The following is a 13,797-nucleotide window of genomic DNA, read 5'->3' on the forward strand; positions in this document are numbered from 1 at the left end:
GATGATCAGTGTGCGTATTGTAAGAAATTTGGGCATTGGGCTGCTGATTGTCCAGCACTACGTGCTCAGCAGTGTTCATGTGGTCGGGGACAAATGAGAAATCGCTCAGGATATTCAGGACCTAGAAGAAGCACAAATGATCATGCTAGGGTTGATGCTAATACACGAGGGCAGGATGGGTTTAACACTTTTGATAGACGGAACCAATACCAGATGTCTGACCATGTGCAGCCTGATTTCCAAGATTCTGCTTATGCATAGGATTGCCTAGAATGGGGTAAGGAATCAGTTAAAGTTCCAGTAGATCAGAGGGGTCCCTATGTTACAGCACATGTTTTGGGTCTTACTGATCAGTTTCTGGTTGATACAGGAGCTACTCGTAGCGCCTTGTCTAAACAATTGATTCCAAGGGCTCCCCTGTCTGGCTTAACCATTACATCGATAGGTTTCGATGGAACACCTTCCCCTAGCCCATTGTCACAACCACTTGCATTCCATGTTGATAAATGTACTGCTCCGTGTCCATTTTTGCTTTCTCCAAATACACCAGACAATATTGTGGGTCTTGATATGCTCAAGTATTTCAGGGCTTCAATACGATCCTCTCCTGAAGGGGTGCGTGTTATTTTAAATGATAATCATCCTGTGATGGAAAGAGTTTGTCTTGTTAAAGAGGATGTTGCATTAGCTTCACTCCCTAGTACTTTGTGGGCTACTTCAGATACTGATGTGGGACAAATGATTATTCCACCGGTACATATTAGTGTCAAGGAGGGAGCTGTATTGCCACGTTTGACTCAAAACAAAATTTCACAGGAGGGCGAAGAAGCACTCACACGAATTGTGCATGATCTTATTGCAGTTGTAGTTGTCGAGGAAGTTCTGTGTAATGTTTGAAACAGTCCGATTCTTCCTATTCTGAAAAAGGATACTGATACTAGGATTTACCGATTCATTATTGATTTACGAGAAGTCAATAAGATTGTGATACCACAATATCCTGTGGTATCTGACATCACGACACTCCTTACTTTGGTTCCCCCGACAGCAACTACGTTCTCTGTGATAGACTTGAAGAATGCTTTCTTTTCGATCCCTATTCATCCTGACAGCCGATATTTGTTTGGTTTTACTTTGAATAAACGATCATTTAGATTTTGCAGAGTTCCTCAAGGCTATACGGAGAGTCCAAGTATTTATAGTCAGGCGTTAAAACGACAACTTGATTCTTTTGTTTTGCCTGAAGGTGTGGCTCTCATACAATATGTTGATGATATTTTGTTGGCAGCTGATACCCCGGAGCAATGTGAAAAGTGCACTTTGTCCTTACTTTCTTTTCTTGCTTCACACCATCATAAAGTGTCACGAAAGAAATTGCAATATTGTAGACCAAAGGTAACCTATTTAGGTCACCTTTTGTCTAAGGAGGGCCGTGCACTTACATCAGATCGTATTCAAGCAATTTTAGACACACCAGTACCCTCCACTCAGAAAGATGTTCGTGCATTCCTTGGTCTTACTTCTTTTTGTAGGCAATGGATATTAGGGTTTTCACACATTGCCAAACCTTAGCTAGCACTTTTGACTAAAAATACTCCAATGCCCCTCCCATGGACAGATGAATGTGAGACTGCTTTCCGGCAGCTACGACAAGCCCTTTGTTCTGCACCAGTGTTAGGTACTCCAGATTACATGAAGCCTTTTGCACTTTACGTACACGAGAAAGATGGATGTGCATTGTCAGTTTTAGTACAGACACATGGCGATAAGCAGCGTCCCTGTGCATATTTTTCAGCAGTACTTGATCCTGTCGCTCGAGCGTTGCCCGGGTGTTTTCGTTCAGTTGCCGCAACAGCTGTCTCAATACGTCAGAGTGAAGGGATAGTTTTGTCACATAAGCTGTTGGTGCTAGTACCCCATGCGGTTGATGCTCTTTTAAATCAAACAAAGACACAACATTTAACTAGCGCCCGTATGACAGGTTATGAGTTGACATTGTTGGCTCCTCACAATACACTGAAGAGATGTGCGACACTAAATCCAGCTACTTTGTTGCCATATCCGGTGACTCAGCCTCAGTCACAAGAAACACATGACTGTATATTCCTTAACGAAGAACAGACAAAGGGTCGTGTTGATTTACAAGATACGCCCCTTTTAGATGTAGACGGGGAACTGTGGGTTGATGGGTCTTGTTTGAAGTTGCCAGATGGTACAACCTCAGCTGCATATGCAATCACCACAATACACACGGTAGTGGAGACAGCTCGTATACCACAGAAGTCAGCTCAAGCAGCTGAACTAATAGCTTTGACACGAGCATGTGAGCTTAGTACTGATTTAAGTGTGAACATTTACACAGACAGCCGCTATGCTTTTGGAGTGGCTCATGATTTTGGTTTGCTTTGGAAGGAGAGAGGTTTTCTCACATCCCACGGGATGCAGATAATGCACGGAGAATTAGTGCATAACCTCTTGACTGCATTGACATATCCAAAAAAACTAGCTATTGTGAAATGTAGTGCACATAAGAAAGTGACCGATAAGATAGGGAAAGGTAATACTCTTGCAGACCGTTTAGCACGTGAGACTGCGATGCAGTGAAGTACTACTTCTATGTATGTAGTGAAGTCACAAGCTGAACGTTGGCATAATGCTAGACAAGACGTATTAGATATACAGAAATCTGCTTCTGTGAAAGAACGTGAGCAATGGTTTAAAGATGGAGAATTGGATGGTGAGGGCTGTTGGCGGAATAAGCAGATGGATAAATGGAAATTGCCTATAGCTTTTGTACAACCTATGGTTCAGATGGCACATGGGCTGGCACATGTTGGAGCTTCAACAATAACGAAGTTGCTTACGCAAGTTTGGGAGCATCCAGAAATTTCCAGTACAGCTAAGAGAGTAGTACAGTCTTGTTTGATCTGCTTACAATACAATCCTTGAAAAGGGACACGTACTCCTGCAGGAGGGTTTGCTACACCAACTGCACCTTTTGAAGTTCTACAAATGGATTATATTCAGCTTGAACGCTGCAACAATTTAAAGTATGTCTTGGTGGTGGTTTGTGCCTTCAGTAAATGGATAGAGGCGTACCCCACAAAGGATAATACTGCCATTACCACAGTGAAGGTGCTTTTGAAAGAATTTTTCCCTAGGTTTGGTGTTTGCAGACTTTTATGGAGTGATAACGGACCTCATTTTGTTGGGGAAGTTATTAAGTATGTCCTGAAAGGATTAGGGATCAAACAGAAGTTCCATGCGGTTTTCCACCCACAATCAGCAGGGTTGGTGGAAAGGTATAATGCTACATTGAAGCTGAAATTAGCGAAGATACAGGCTTCCACATCCCTTACTTGGCCGGATGCATTACCATTGGCATTATTGTCTATTAGGTCAGTGCCACACTCCCGACTTGGCCTTAGCCCCTATGAAGTAGTATTTGGGAGACCAATGAATATTTGGGGAGTTCCTAAACCAAAATCTGTATATCATGTACCTTGTGTCCTGATGAATGATTATTTGGCACAGTTAACCGACAAATTGGTTTCTATTCATCAACAGGTTCGAGAAGCACTTCCTGACAGATTTACAGGTGAAGGCCATGAACTCCGACCTGGTGACCAGGTGATGATTAAGTCTTTTGAAAGATCAAGCAGCTTGGAACCAAGGTGGCGAGGCCCAGAACAGGTGCTCCTTGAGACAAGGACAGCAGTTCGAGTGACGAACCGAAAGAATTGGGTCCATAGTACTCACTGCAAGAGAGTGCTACCTACCTTGGTGGAACCTGCTGTGCTGACCGATCATCGAGAGATTTTGACTACGGAGAAAGGCCGTGCTATATCACCTGACGAATCTGCAGAGGTCTTCCCAGACCATACGACTTCTGGAGTGTCGCGATATAATTTGAGACCAAGGAAAGAATCTGAAAATTGTTTCGAAAAGACTGGTTGAGCTACCGCCATGGGTTAGTAAAACGGAGAGCCAATGTGGCAAGGAGGGTGGATCAGCCGTGCATTAGAGTAGTGACACCCGTCTTGGCCCGTGGTGAAGAAATCAGCGGCTGCCCAGGGATAAGAGCTCCAACGATTGTTTTTAATTCATTTCTGAAAAGGTCGATTATCACTGTTGCTAAAATGAATAACAAATTGATCATTAGTATTATGGGGTTTGTTGTTGTTTTGGTAGTTACAGCAACAATCACCTGGTTTATTGAAAAGAAGTCTCCTGCTCGTGAGTTTTTTGTTGCCACTACTCCAGTACCAGAGGATCACTATTACTTTACGCTTCCCTATCAGGAGCAGAAGCACCGTCAATCGTACTTCAATAATACTTTCATTCAGATGTTGCATCATACTCATAATGCTACAAATATTACTAACTGTTGGGTATGTGGAATGATACCTCCGCATCAAAAGAAAGGAGGAACACCTTTCATTCCTCTTCCTTTTTCACACAATGGTTCTTGTCAAGCTTGGTACATGCTTTTGTTTACATCTGGAAAACGTACAGAGGGCGGACTTCTTTTTCGCCTTAATAAAGTGTGCTACCAAGACAAAGATGGGTATTCCCAAGCTAAAGGAACTAAATGGGAATCGGAAGAGTATCAACCGGACAATGTTTCAATACCATATGTCTTCACAAATATACGAGACTCTGACAAGAAAGAACAATTTGTGATTTCTGTTACAAAAACCAAAGCAGATTTATGTATACAAAGCATTGGACGAATTCCAGTAGGGATAAGCGATTGTACCTTGATTTTAACTATTGAGAGTGTAAATAATAGTAGTTTTACAGCTTCACATAATACATATTTTGTTTGTGGTAACTATGGATATTACCAACTACCTGTTGGGTGGTCAGGTGTGTGTTATGTATCTCTTCTATTACCCCCTGTGTTTTTGGCTCCTGCATCATATCACCGAGATTTAAAACTGTTCAATGACATCATTAACAATAGATATAAAAGGGAAATAAGTACAAATGAGGTAGACCAAACGGATACTAGCCCGCAACAATATGTTGATTTTAATTTAGGATTGTTCCCCTTTGTAGGTGTTGCGTTAAACAGTAGGAAAGTGAGACAATTGACTAGGGTTGTGGAAGCTGTTACCAATCAGGCAGCTCTGGCACTTGGGAATATTACTGAGGAGCTCCAAGTTGCGAGGATTGTAGCGCTCCAAAATCGTATGGTACTAGATGTGATATTAGCTGATCGAGGTGGTGCATGTCGAATCATCGGTAGTAGTTGTTGTGTTTTTATCCCAGATCACTCACCTTCAGTATATGATGCAATATCTAAATTGCATAAAATTGCTGCAGAAATCCACACAGAGACTGGTACTTGGACTTTTTCTGGATGGTTTTGGGCTCTTGTTTCCGCCTGGGGCTGGAAACTACTGACTATCCTGTGTGTAATAATTGCAATATTTTTTACATGCTGTATTTGTATTCAGTGTGGTCCAATGTTCTGCTCCATGTGTATTACTGCTTGTATGCCTACCAAAAGAAATATTACAGAAATGAAGGCACAACATATGTTAGATAAGGAAATAGCTGAAATGATGAGCATAAATATACAGGATGAATATTTAGATTATCCCAGAAAGACGAATGTCTTCAGCTATTGCTGAAAGGGTCGTCTGTTGTAATTTAGCAGTGATTAGATTAAGCATTAGCAGAAGACATCTTGTATTTAATAACTATTGTGAACATTTTGCGGAATCCATTTTGTATTCATGGCAGCCATTTTCTTTGCTACATGCTGCCATGTGCTCACCATGTGCTCTGTCCTACCTTTCTGTTAACTGCTCTTGAAATCTGCCTAGTGACAAGTTATATTTAGCATCTCTTACTTTCGCACATGCTCAGTAAGGTCTGCAGCTGTTAGTCCTTGGAAACTGTTAGCTCCTCCTACCTGTCGACTGTGCATTTTCCACATGACCTTACATGTATACAAGTCTTGTTTCCATAATTGTACCATCTCCTTTTAGCCCCTGTGTGGGTATAAAAGGACCATGCTCTCTCAGTTCAGTGTGCTACTTCAGACATTACCCTAGGGTGCTGTTTGAACTGTAGTACCACCTCATGAGGTTAATAAACTTTTGTCTTTTATTCCAGTTTCTGTGCCAACTTCTTCCTACATGGTCTGAAGACTTTGTGCATAGAAAGGTGAACCCCTTGCACTAGTAGGCCTTGCTGAGGCTTACTTCAACATTGCGATGAGAAAATCACCACACGGCCGAACTGGAATGACGCAGCCTGACTTCCTGAGTGAAGATTCGACACAGCGCCTGTGTTGTGACTGGAAATGCGACGCACAGAACTACCGTTGGACGTACAGCTGAGCAAGACTGAGGCAGCCCGACTTCCTGAGAAAGGATCAACGCATTACCTACTGTGTGACTGAAAATTTGACACATCACCTACCGGATTGACGCAATGCCTTTGACTTCTTCCCGCAAGTGTTACTGTATGATTTATTACACAAATACTTTATACATTGCCTTCTAAGTTAAGCCTGACTGCTCAGTGCCAACCTATCAGAGGGTTGGCACAGGATAATTTGGATTGTATGTGACTTACCCTGACTAGGATTGTGGTCCCTACTTGGACATGGGTGAAAAATATCTGCCAACTAGAGACCCCATTTCAAACATTGGTGGCAGCGGTGGGATAGGACTTGTGTTTGTGCAGTGATATACAGTAGCTACATGTACACTACCTACCCTCAGCTAAAGGTCAATTTGATTGTTCTCTTTTTGCTGCAATTTTTCCTGCTTGACATTCTAATCTGATCCTAAACAACATGTCTCTGCCTGGGTCTCAAGGAGGAGCAGGAGAGCTTGATCTAGCTAAGCTGGAGGCATATACTGTCAGCCAGCTGAAAGGGTTCTGCAAGAGGATGGGAGTACCTACCAGGGTGCCTCCAGAAAGCAGGAGTACCAAAAGGTGCTGAGGGCCCAATAGAATGTTGACGTGGAAGAGCAAGAGGAGTGCTCTCCATAAAAGATTCCAACAGCAGTGGGGGAGCAATGTCTCAATTCACGGCATGGCCGCAGAGGAACGGAGGGAGGAGAGAGAGTTTCAACTGCAATTGGCAAGGTTAAACATGGAAGCAGAGGAGAGGAAGGCTGATACAGAAGCCAAACAAGCTGAGGCTGCAGTTGAGAGGGACTTGGCTCAAAATAAACTACTTTTGGCTTGTGAACTGAGTCTAAAAGGAGCTGGGCCTCAAGTCTAGGCAGTCTGAGTCCAGTAGTGATGGTGGCAGCATACATACAGGACCTGCTGGAGACAAAAAGATTTGTAAACTCAAAGATGTGGGGCCAAATTATATTGTTGTTTTGATGCTTATGAAGTTGCACTTAGGGCTCATGGGGTTCATGAAGAGCAATGGGAGGGTTCGGCCTGTAGAAACATGTGCCAGTACTTTGGAGAGGCACACTTCTTACACTAGAGGCTGGGGACCTGAAGAAGTATGCCCCTATGAAAGCCATTTTGATTGCCAAGTTTGGGTGACCCTTGAAAAGTATTGCCAGAAATTCAGGGACAGCACCAAACTCCCCAACCAAACGTGGGTAGACTTTTATGATTTTTCCAGCAAGGCACTAAATGGTTGGGTGTGAGGCAGTAAAGTAAATGATTATGTAGGGTTGTATAATTTGATCCTGAGAGAGCATATGCTTAGTGTTTGCTTTACAGAGTCATGCCAGCACTTAGTTGACAGTAAGCTGACTGATCCTAGGGAGCTTGCTGAGGAGGCGGACCTCTGGACTAGCAAGAGAGTCTCCAAAAAGGTATCTGGGGGGACACCCACAAAGGTGGTCAGGGTTCCCACCAGAAAAAAGAGAGGGGAGAAAACTTAAAAATAAGGAGTCCCCCAAAATAATTCTCAAGCGAATAGTGGCAATCAGTCCCAACCTGATTCTGCAAAGAAACCAGGATTCTTTGACTAAAAGAAGGAGAGTTTTGTACCCCAATGTATATAGTGCACTAAGTATGGTCACTCTAAGGGTGACTCCAAGTGTCCCAAGAGGGCACAGCCGCCCACTGGAGGGCAGACACCTCGGTGGCTAGTGTAGTGCTTGGGGAAGAGGTAGTCCCAGTCAACTTTGGGGAAGAGACAGAGGTGACCATAGTGCCCCTGGGAGATGAGGAAATGGTGCCAAAAGCCCACGTGCCTGTTAATACTTCCAAGTATAGGCAGTGGGTCAACATTAATGGGCAAAGGGTGGAGGCTCTGTGTGACACGGGAACCAGCATGACTACAGTCAGTGGTCAGCTGGTGTCAGCAGAGCAGGTCATCTGCAATACATTCCACCAGGTCATCGTCGCTGACAACTGCCAGAGCCACCTACTGGTGGCTCTGGTTTCCATTGAGTGGGGGGTCTCTGGTACTCTGGACTCACACTCAGTAGCTGTGAGTCCTGCCATGCCTGTAGATTGTCTGTTAGGCAATGAACTTTAGCACACTACCTGGAAGGAGGTAGAGCTCAGATCTCACCTAGAGATGTTAGGTTTGCCTGAGTGGGTCTGCATGACCACAAGGTCCATGGCTGCCCGAGAAGGGAGTCAAAGGTGTCTGGAGCCTGGAACAATGGCCCAGACAGCTGCCAAAGATGGGGGGGCGGGGCGGGAAACCGGTCCCAAAAGTTCCCCCGGTGGTTGGCGGGGCCCCTGAGGAAGAAGCCCCTGAGCCAACTGGGGAGGGCATTGCTGCCCTGGGTAACCTGCCTGAGCTTGTGTAGAGAGAGTGCCCCACTCTTGAGGGTCTGAGGCAACAGGCCTCAGCCCAACCAGGAGGTGAAGCCTCGGGTGATCACCATTTATATTGGGAGAATGATCTCCTCTACAGTGAGTATAAGGTACCGGAGGCTGGGGCAGCACGTGTGCTGGTGTTCCCCCATTGCTACTGGCCTTATTACTGGGTTTGGCTCACAACATCCCCCTGGCGAAACATTTAGGGCAAGACAAGATCTTCACCAGACTTGGAACCCACTTTTATTGGCCCTGACTGCAGATGACCTCAGATGCATTCGGTACGTCTTGTCCAACCTGTGAGGCTAGTGGGAAGACAGGGAAAAGGCTCAAGGCACCCTGATCCCACTCCCTGTTGTTGGCACCCCCTTTGAAAGGATGGGCATCAACGTCATTGCTCCCTTGGACCCCAAGACTGCCTTAGGCAACAGATTTATCCTGGTTTTGGTGGACCATGCCACATGCTACCCAGAGGCAATCCCTCTGAGGACAGTGACTGCACTGGTGGTGACCAGAGCACTGATGGGGATATTTACCTGTGTTGGATTCCGAAAGGAGTTTGTGTCTGACAGAGGCACAAACTTCATGTCTGCATACATGAAGTCCATGTGGGATACGTTTGGGGTGACCTACCAGTTCACCACCCCTTACCATCCTCAATCCAATGTTTTTGTGGAGAGATTCAACAAGACCATGAAAGGCATGATAACAGGCCTCCCTGAGGCCATGAGGCGTAAGTAGGATGCCCTCTTAGCATCCTTCTCTATGCTTATAGATAAGTGCCCCAGAAGGGGGTGGGGCTCAGCCCCTTTGAACTTCTCTATGGGTACTCTGTCATGGGGACCCCTCAAACATAGTGAAAGAGGGGTGGGAGAAAGCTCCCAGGAAACCCTCCCAGGATGTGGTCAGTTAAATGCTGGCCCTCCGCATCCACATGCAACGCTTCAGGAAAAAGGCCAGGAGCAAGCGCGAGGCCAGTCAAGAGATTATGAAACAATGGAATAAACAGAAGGCCACCCTGTTAGAGTTTCAACCTGATGACAAAGTTTGGTTGATGGAGGCAGTAGAGCCCAGGGACCTCCAGGACCACTGGACTGGCCAATTTGAGATCAACGAGCATAAGAGGGAGGCCACTTACCTAGTGGACCTCAAGTCCCCTAGAAACTTCTCAACCTATTAATGTGGAGTGAGAATAAAAAGGGAGACAGGGAGCATCCTTGTCTTACTCCCCTTCAAATAGGAAAAGTGTCACTGCATTCTCCATCTTTAGCTACTCAAACACAAGCGGAGGCTCCTTGTAGAGTTGTCTCACAAAAGAGATGATGCCCTGCTCCTCTTCCATCTCACTCACGACGGACTATAATTTAGAATGTGTAACACAGTCAAAAGCTGCTGTAAGGTCCATGAACAACATATACTAAGCACTGTTTCTTACACTTATGTATTTACCAATTACTAAGCTGAGGCTCAGGCTCTGATCTACAGTGCTTACACCTTTCTAGAAACCCTATTGGGTAGCAGTTAAAATGTCATACTCGGCTGCCCAATCCTCCAACCTGTGCAAACGAATATGGCCCAAGACTTTAGATGTTGCATCTGAGAGAGATATGGGCAGTAAATTCTTTGACTGAGTCAATGTGTTAAAATATTTGATCATTTCAATGAGAACATTTAATCAACCCTTTTCACTTACATTATGCTTTTTTTTAGCAAGGAAGTTGCAGTCTCTCAACTTCTATTCAAGAAACTGTGCCATCACCATTCATCCTGCTGGTTCTTTTTTTCTCAGAACATAATTCCTTTTGTGAACTTGTGTATCTCAAATAAAATTCATTAGGAGGATCATTCTTTCAGAGTGAGGTGTTATTCATGAGAATGACACAGGAGCTCCTGGAGATCTAGCAAAATATCTGATAAAAACTCTAAGCACACAAACTTATTCCATCATCAAGCAATGGAAATACATACACATTCATTCTACATGTAACAACTTCTTCCTGGTATGCTGATAAGATTTGTTAAGCTGCGCTCTTGCCAAGGGTACTGCAACTTTGAGAGATACTTGTGAAATCTAGAACAAGAACATCAAATATAATTTCCTAGGTTTGCTATGCCACCCAGAGCTGAGCTATGCAATATACTCATTATTATTACTAGTTGAAGCTGAACCGTGTTTTTGTGCTGTAGAAATAAGTTCTCGTAACACAAGCAAGAGTCAGTTTAGCTTTTGCATTTGCTGGAAAAGTGCCTTGACCTTCACTATTCTGAAGTCTCACACAGGAGATGGGGGAACCAGTGTAGGAAGAAGGAGGGACCGATCTTAACATCCTACACTTTACAATATATAAGTCGTAACATCCCGGCCCGGATGCATGGTGAATCCAAGCAAGGAAAGCAAGGCTGGCCAACGTATGAATCAGAAGTGCATTGGTAGGTGGACCACCAGGTCAATAATTTCTGCTGACAGGGCCAATTCACAAATGTAAAGTTAAACCTGACCTCTAAGGGCCCGATTCACAAGGGTAAACTTAGTCCAAATGTCTTACTCATATAAAACATCTAATTTATATTAAAAGTTTAAATTAGACCGAAAACTTTAACTTTATTACATTTCGGTGTTCACAAAGGTAAAGTTTGACCAAAAGTCTAACTTTTCTAGTGGCAAATTTAGACTTTTAGTCTAAGTTAGACTTTTGGCCTAACTTTACCTTTGTGAATACTGAAACGTGGCAAAGTTATACTTTTGTTCTAAATTCGAATTTTGGTCCAAAGTTAGACTTTTGCTCAGTTAGACTTTTGGTCTAACTTTACCTTTGTGAATCAGGCCCCTAAACTCCAGGTATAAATTTACACTTCAGGTCTGAACTTAGGGTACATATTTCATGCAGTGCAACACAGCAAGCCACTGTGCTGGGCTACGTGAAAAAGAAAGGGCAGGAATGTGCAGTATTTAAGACCATACAGCTCATTCCTATTCTTTGTGCTGGTGCCCTTATGCTGCCTAGTGCCAAAGCAGGCACCCTTGCACCATAGTGCAAGGATGCCTGCGTTGTAAGCAGGATTGGTTTTGGGCAGGAAGGGAAACCTTCCTGCTCAAAAACAATCCGGACAGGCATTTACCTCTTTCTAGGTGTGCTGCACAATGTAGCACACGCAGAAAGAGGAAAAAACACAGAGGAATAAAGATATTTCTCTCCGTCATGGCTCCACTAGGGAAGCATAGCATTTGACGCATTCCCAGGTCTAACACTAATGGTAAATTCGGGAATGCACTAAAATCCATGAGTGGATGCATGGGAACACCCACACTCCACCCATTGAACTCCTCCCTGGGGCAGAGTAACACAACACAGTGATTTGCACTGCCCTGAGTTACTCCAGATTTATCAATCCATGCAGGGTCATGGAAGGTGCCCTTACATGGCTTGACGAATATGACTTTGGTGTTGCATTGTCCTTACACCCGCTTGCGTGGAGCAAGGGTATTGCAACACTATGAAAAATATGTACCTTACACTTCAGATCCAATTTTTCCTTTGCGAATTGGGCCTAGTGACTTAGGCTACCTAGAAAGCAGTGTAGTACTGTACAATATGACGGACACATGAGATGCCTACAGAGTGGTTCAAATTTCTTCAGCTTTAGTGACTGAGTTTGGTACTTATTTGAAGCCAAAATTTCCACAGCTGCCAGGGAGATGGAAAGATCTGATGCACTTGTCAACGCTCATCTGTAAGTATCTAAGTTGAGCTTCTTTCTTTCTGGAGTCTGGCAATGATTTTCTTGACTGCCGCCTTCATCTCACTGTTTCGGAGACTATAGATCATTGGGTTCACCATAGGAGTCAAGATACTGTACACTACTGACACCAGACTATCGGCAGAGAATGAGTTAGTGGTTGTGGGCCGGTAATAGGTGAAGAGCAGTGCCCCGTAGAAGATAATGACCACTGTCAGGTGAGAGGCACAGGTGGAGAAGGCTTTGACCCGGCCCTCAGAAGACTTGATGTTCAGGATGGTGGTGATAATGAAAGTGTATGACACAATCTTGATGAGAAGTGCCCCAAGACCAACAAACCCACCCAATGTAAAGATGACCAAGATGTTGATGAATGTGTCAGAACATGAGAGCTTCAGTAAAGGGGGGATGTCACAGAAAAAGTGTTGGATTTCATTGGACCTGCAGAATGATAGCCTACTCATCAAAAGTGCATGTACCAAGGAGTAAAAGAATCCGGTGACCCACAAGCTAGCAGCCAACCAGGAGCAGGTGCGCTGGTCCATGGTCCTGCCATAATGTAGAGGGTGACAGATGGCAATGTAGCGGTCATATGCCATGGCTGCCAGTAGGAGGCACTCAATGGACACCAGGCTGATAAAGAAATAGAGCTGGGTCATGCAGGCAGTGAACGAGATAGTCTTCCTCTCGGCTAGAAGGTCTGCCAGCATCTTAGGGACAGTGACTGTGGAGTAGCAGCAGTCCAGGAAGGACAGGTTAGAGATGAAATAGTACATACCGGTGTGAAGATGTGTGTCAAGGCGTATTACTGTGATGATGAGGATGTTCCCAGCCAGAGTAGTCATGTAGATCAGGAGGAAAATCATGAAAAACAGCCCCTCCACCTCTGGAATGGAAGACAGGCCCAACAGGATGAATTCAGTCACCAGGGATTGGTTGGCCCTGTCCATAGACTTCAAGGTTTATGCCTAAAGAGGAATATTAGTGAGAAATATGTTAATAATATCAACAATATCCACTTCAACAAAAACAGTCTTACTAGGCATCTTGTCACAATTCTAACAGAAACATTGTTAAAATAAAATAAAATATGAAATATAAAATTTTGCACATGGTGCTGACCGTCTAGAGGTTAGTGTTGTGCTAAGAAAGCATTTTTCAAGCCATAACTAGTTGGGTGAACAGTTCCCCTGTACCTGTGGAGTTCGCAGAGTTTTTCCTACTCTGTGTTCAGCTTAGAGAACGGAGTTCCAGCAAAACTCCCCATCCGCTCTCCAACATTAAGCGAGAAAG

The 13,797-nt window shown here is 44.2% G+C and overlaps 1 protein-coding gene across 1 annotated transcript; it reads right to left on the reverse strand.

The window, feature by feature from the left end:
- Positions 1-12,506: 12,506 nt before the first annotated feature.
- LOC138294038 (olfactory receptor 5V1-like) lies at positions 12,507-13,454 on the reverse strand. Its single transcript, XM_069233287.1, has one exon. It carries the CDS (start codon positions 13,452-13,454, stop codon positions 12,507-12,509), a length of 948 nt encoding a protein of 315 aa, XP_069089388.1.
- Between the last annotated feature and the right edge of the window lie 343 nt (positions 13,455-13,797).

Source organism: Pleurodeles waltl, chromosome 4_2 (genome assembly GCF_031143425.1).
Source record: "Pleurodeles waltl isolate 20211129_DDA chromosome 4_2, aPleWal1.hap1.20221129, whole genome shotgun sequence".
NCBI classification, from domain to species: domain Eukaryota; kingdom Metazoa; phylum Chordata; class Amphibia; order Caudata; family Salamandridae; genus Pleurodeles; species Pleurodeles waltl.

Coding starts and splice junctions, on each gene's coding strand:
- LOC138294038 (XM_069233287.1), bottom strand. CDS start 13,454: ATGGACAGGGCCAACCAATCCCTGGTGACTGAATTCATCCTGTTGGGC.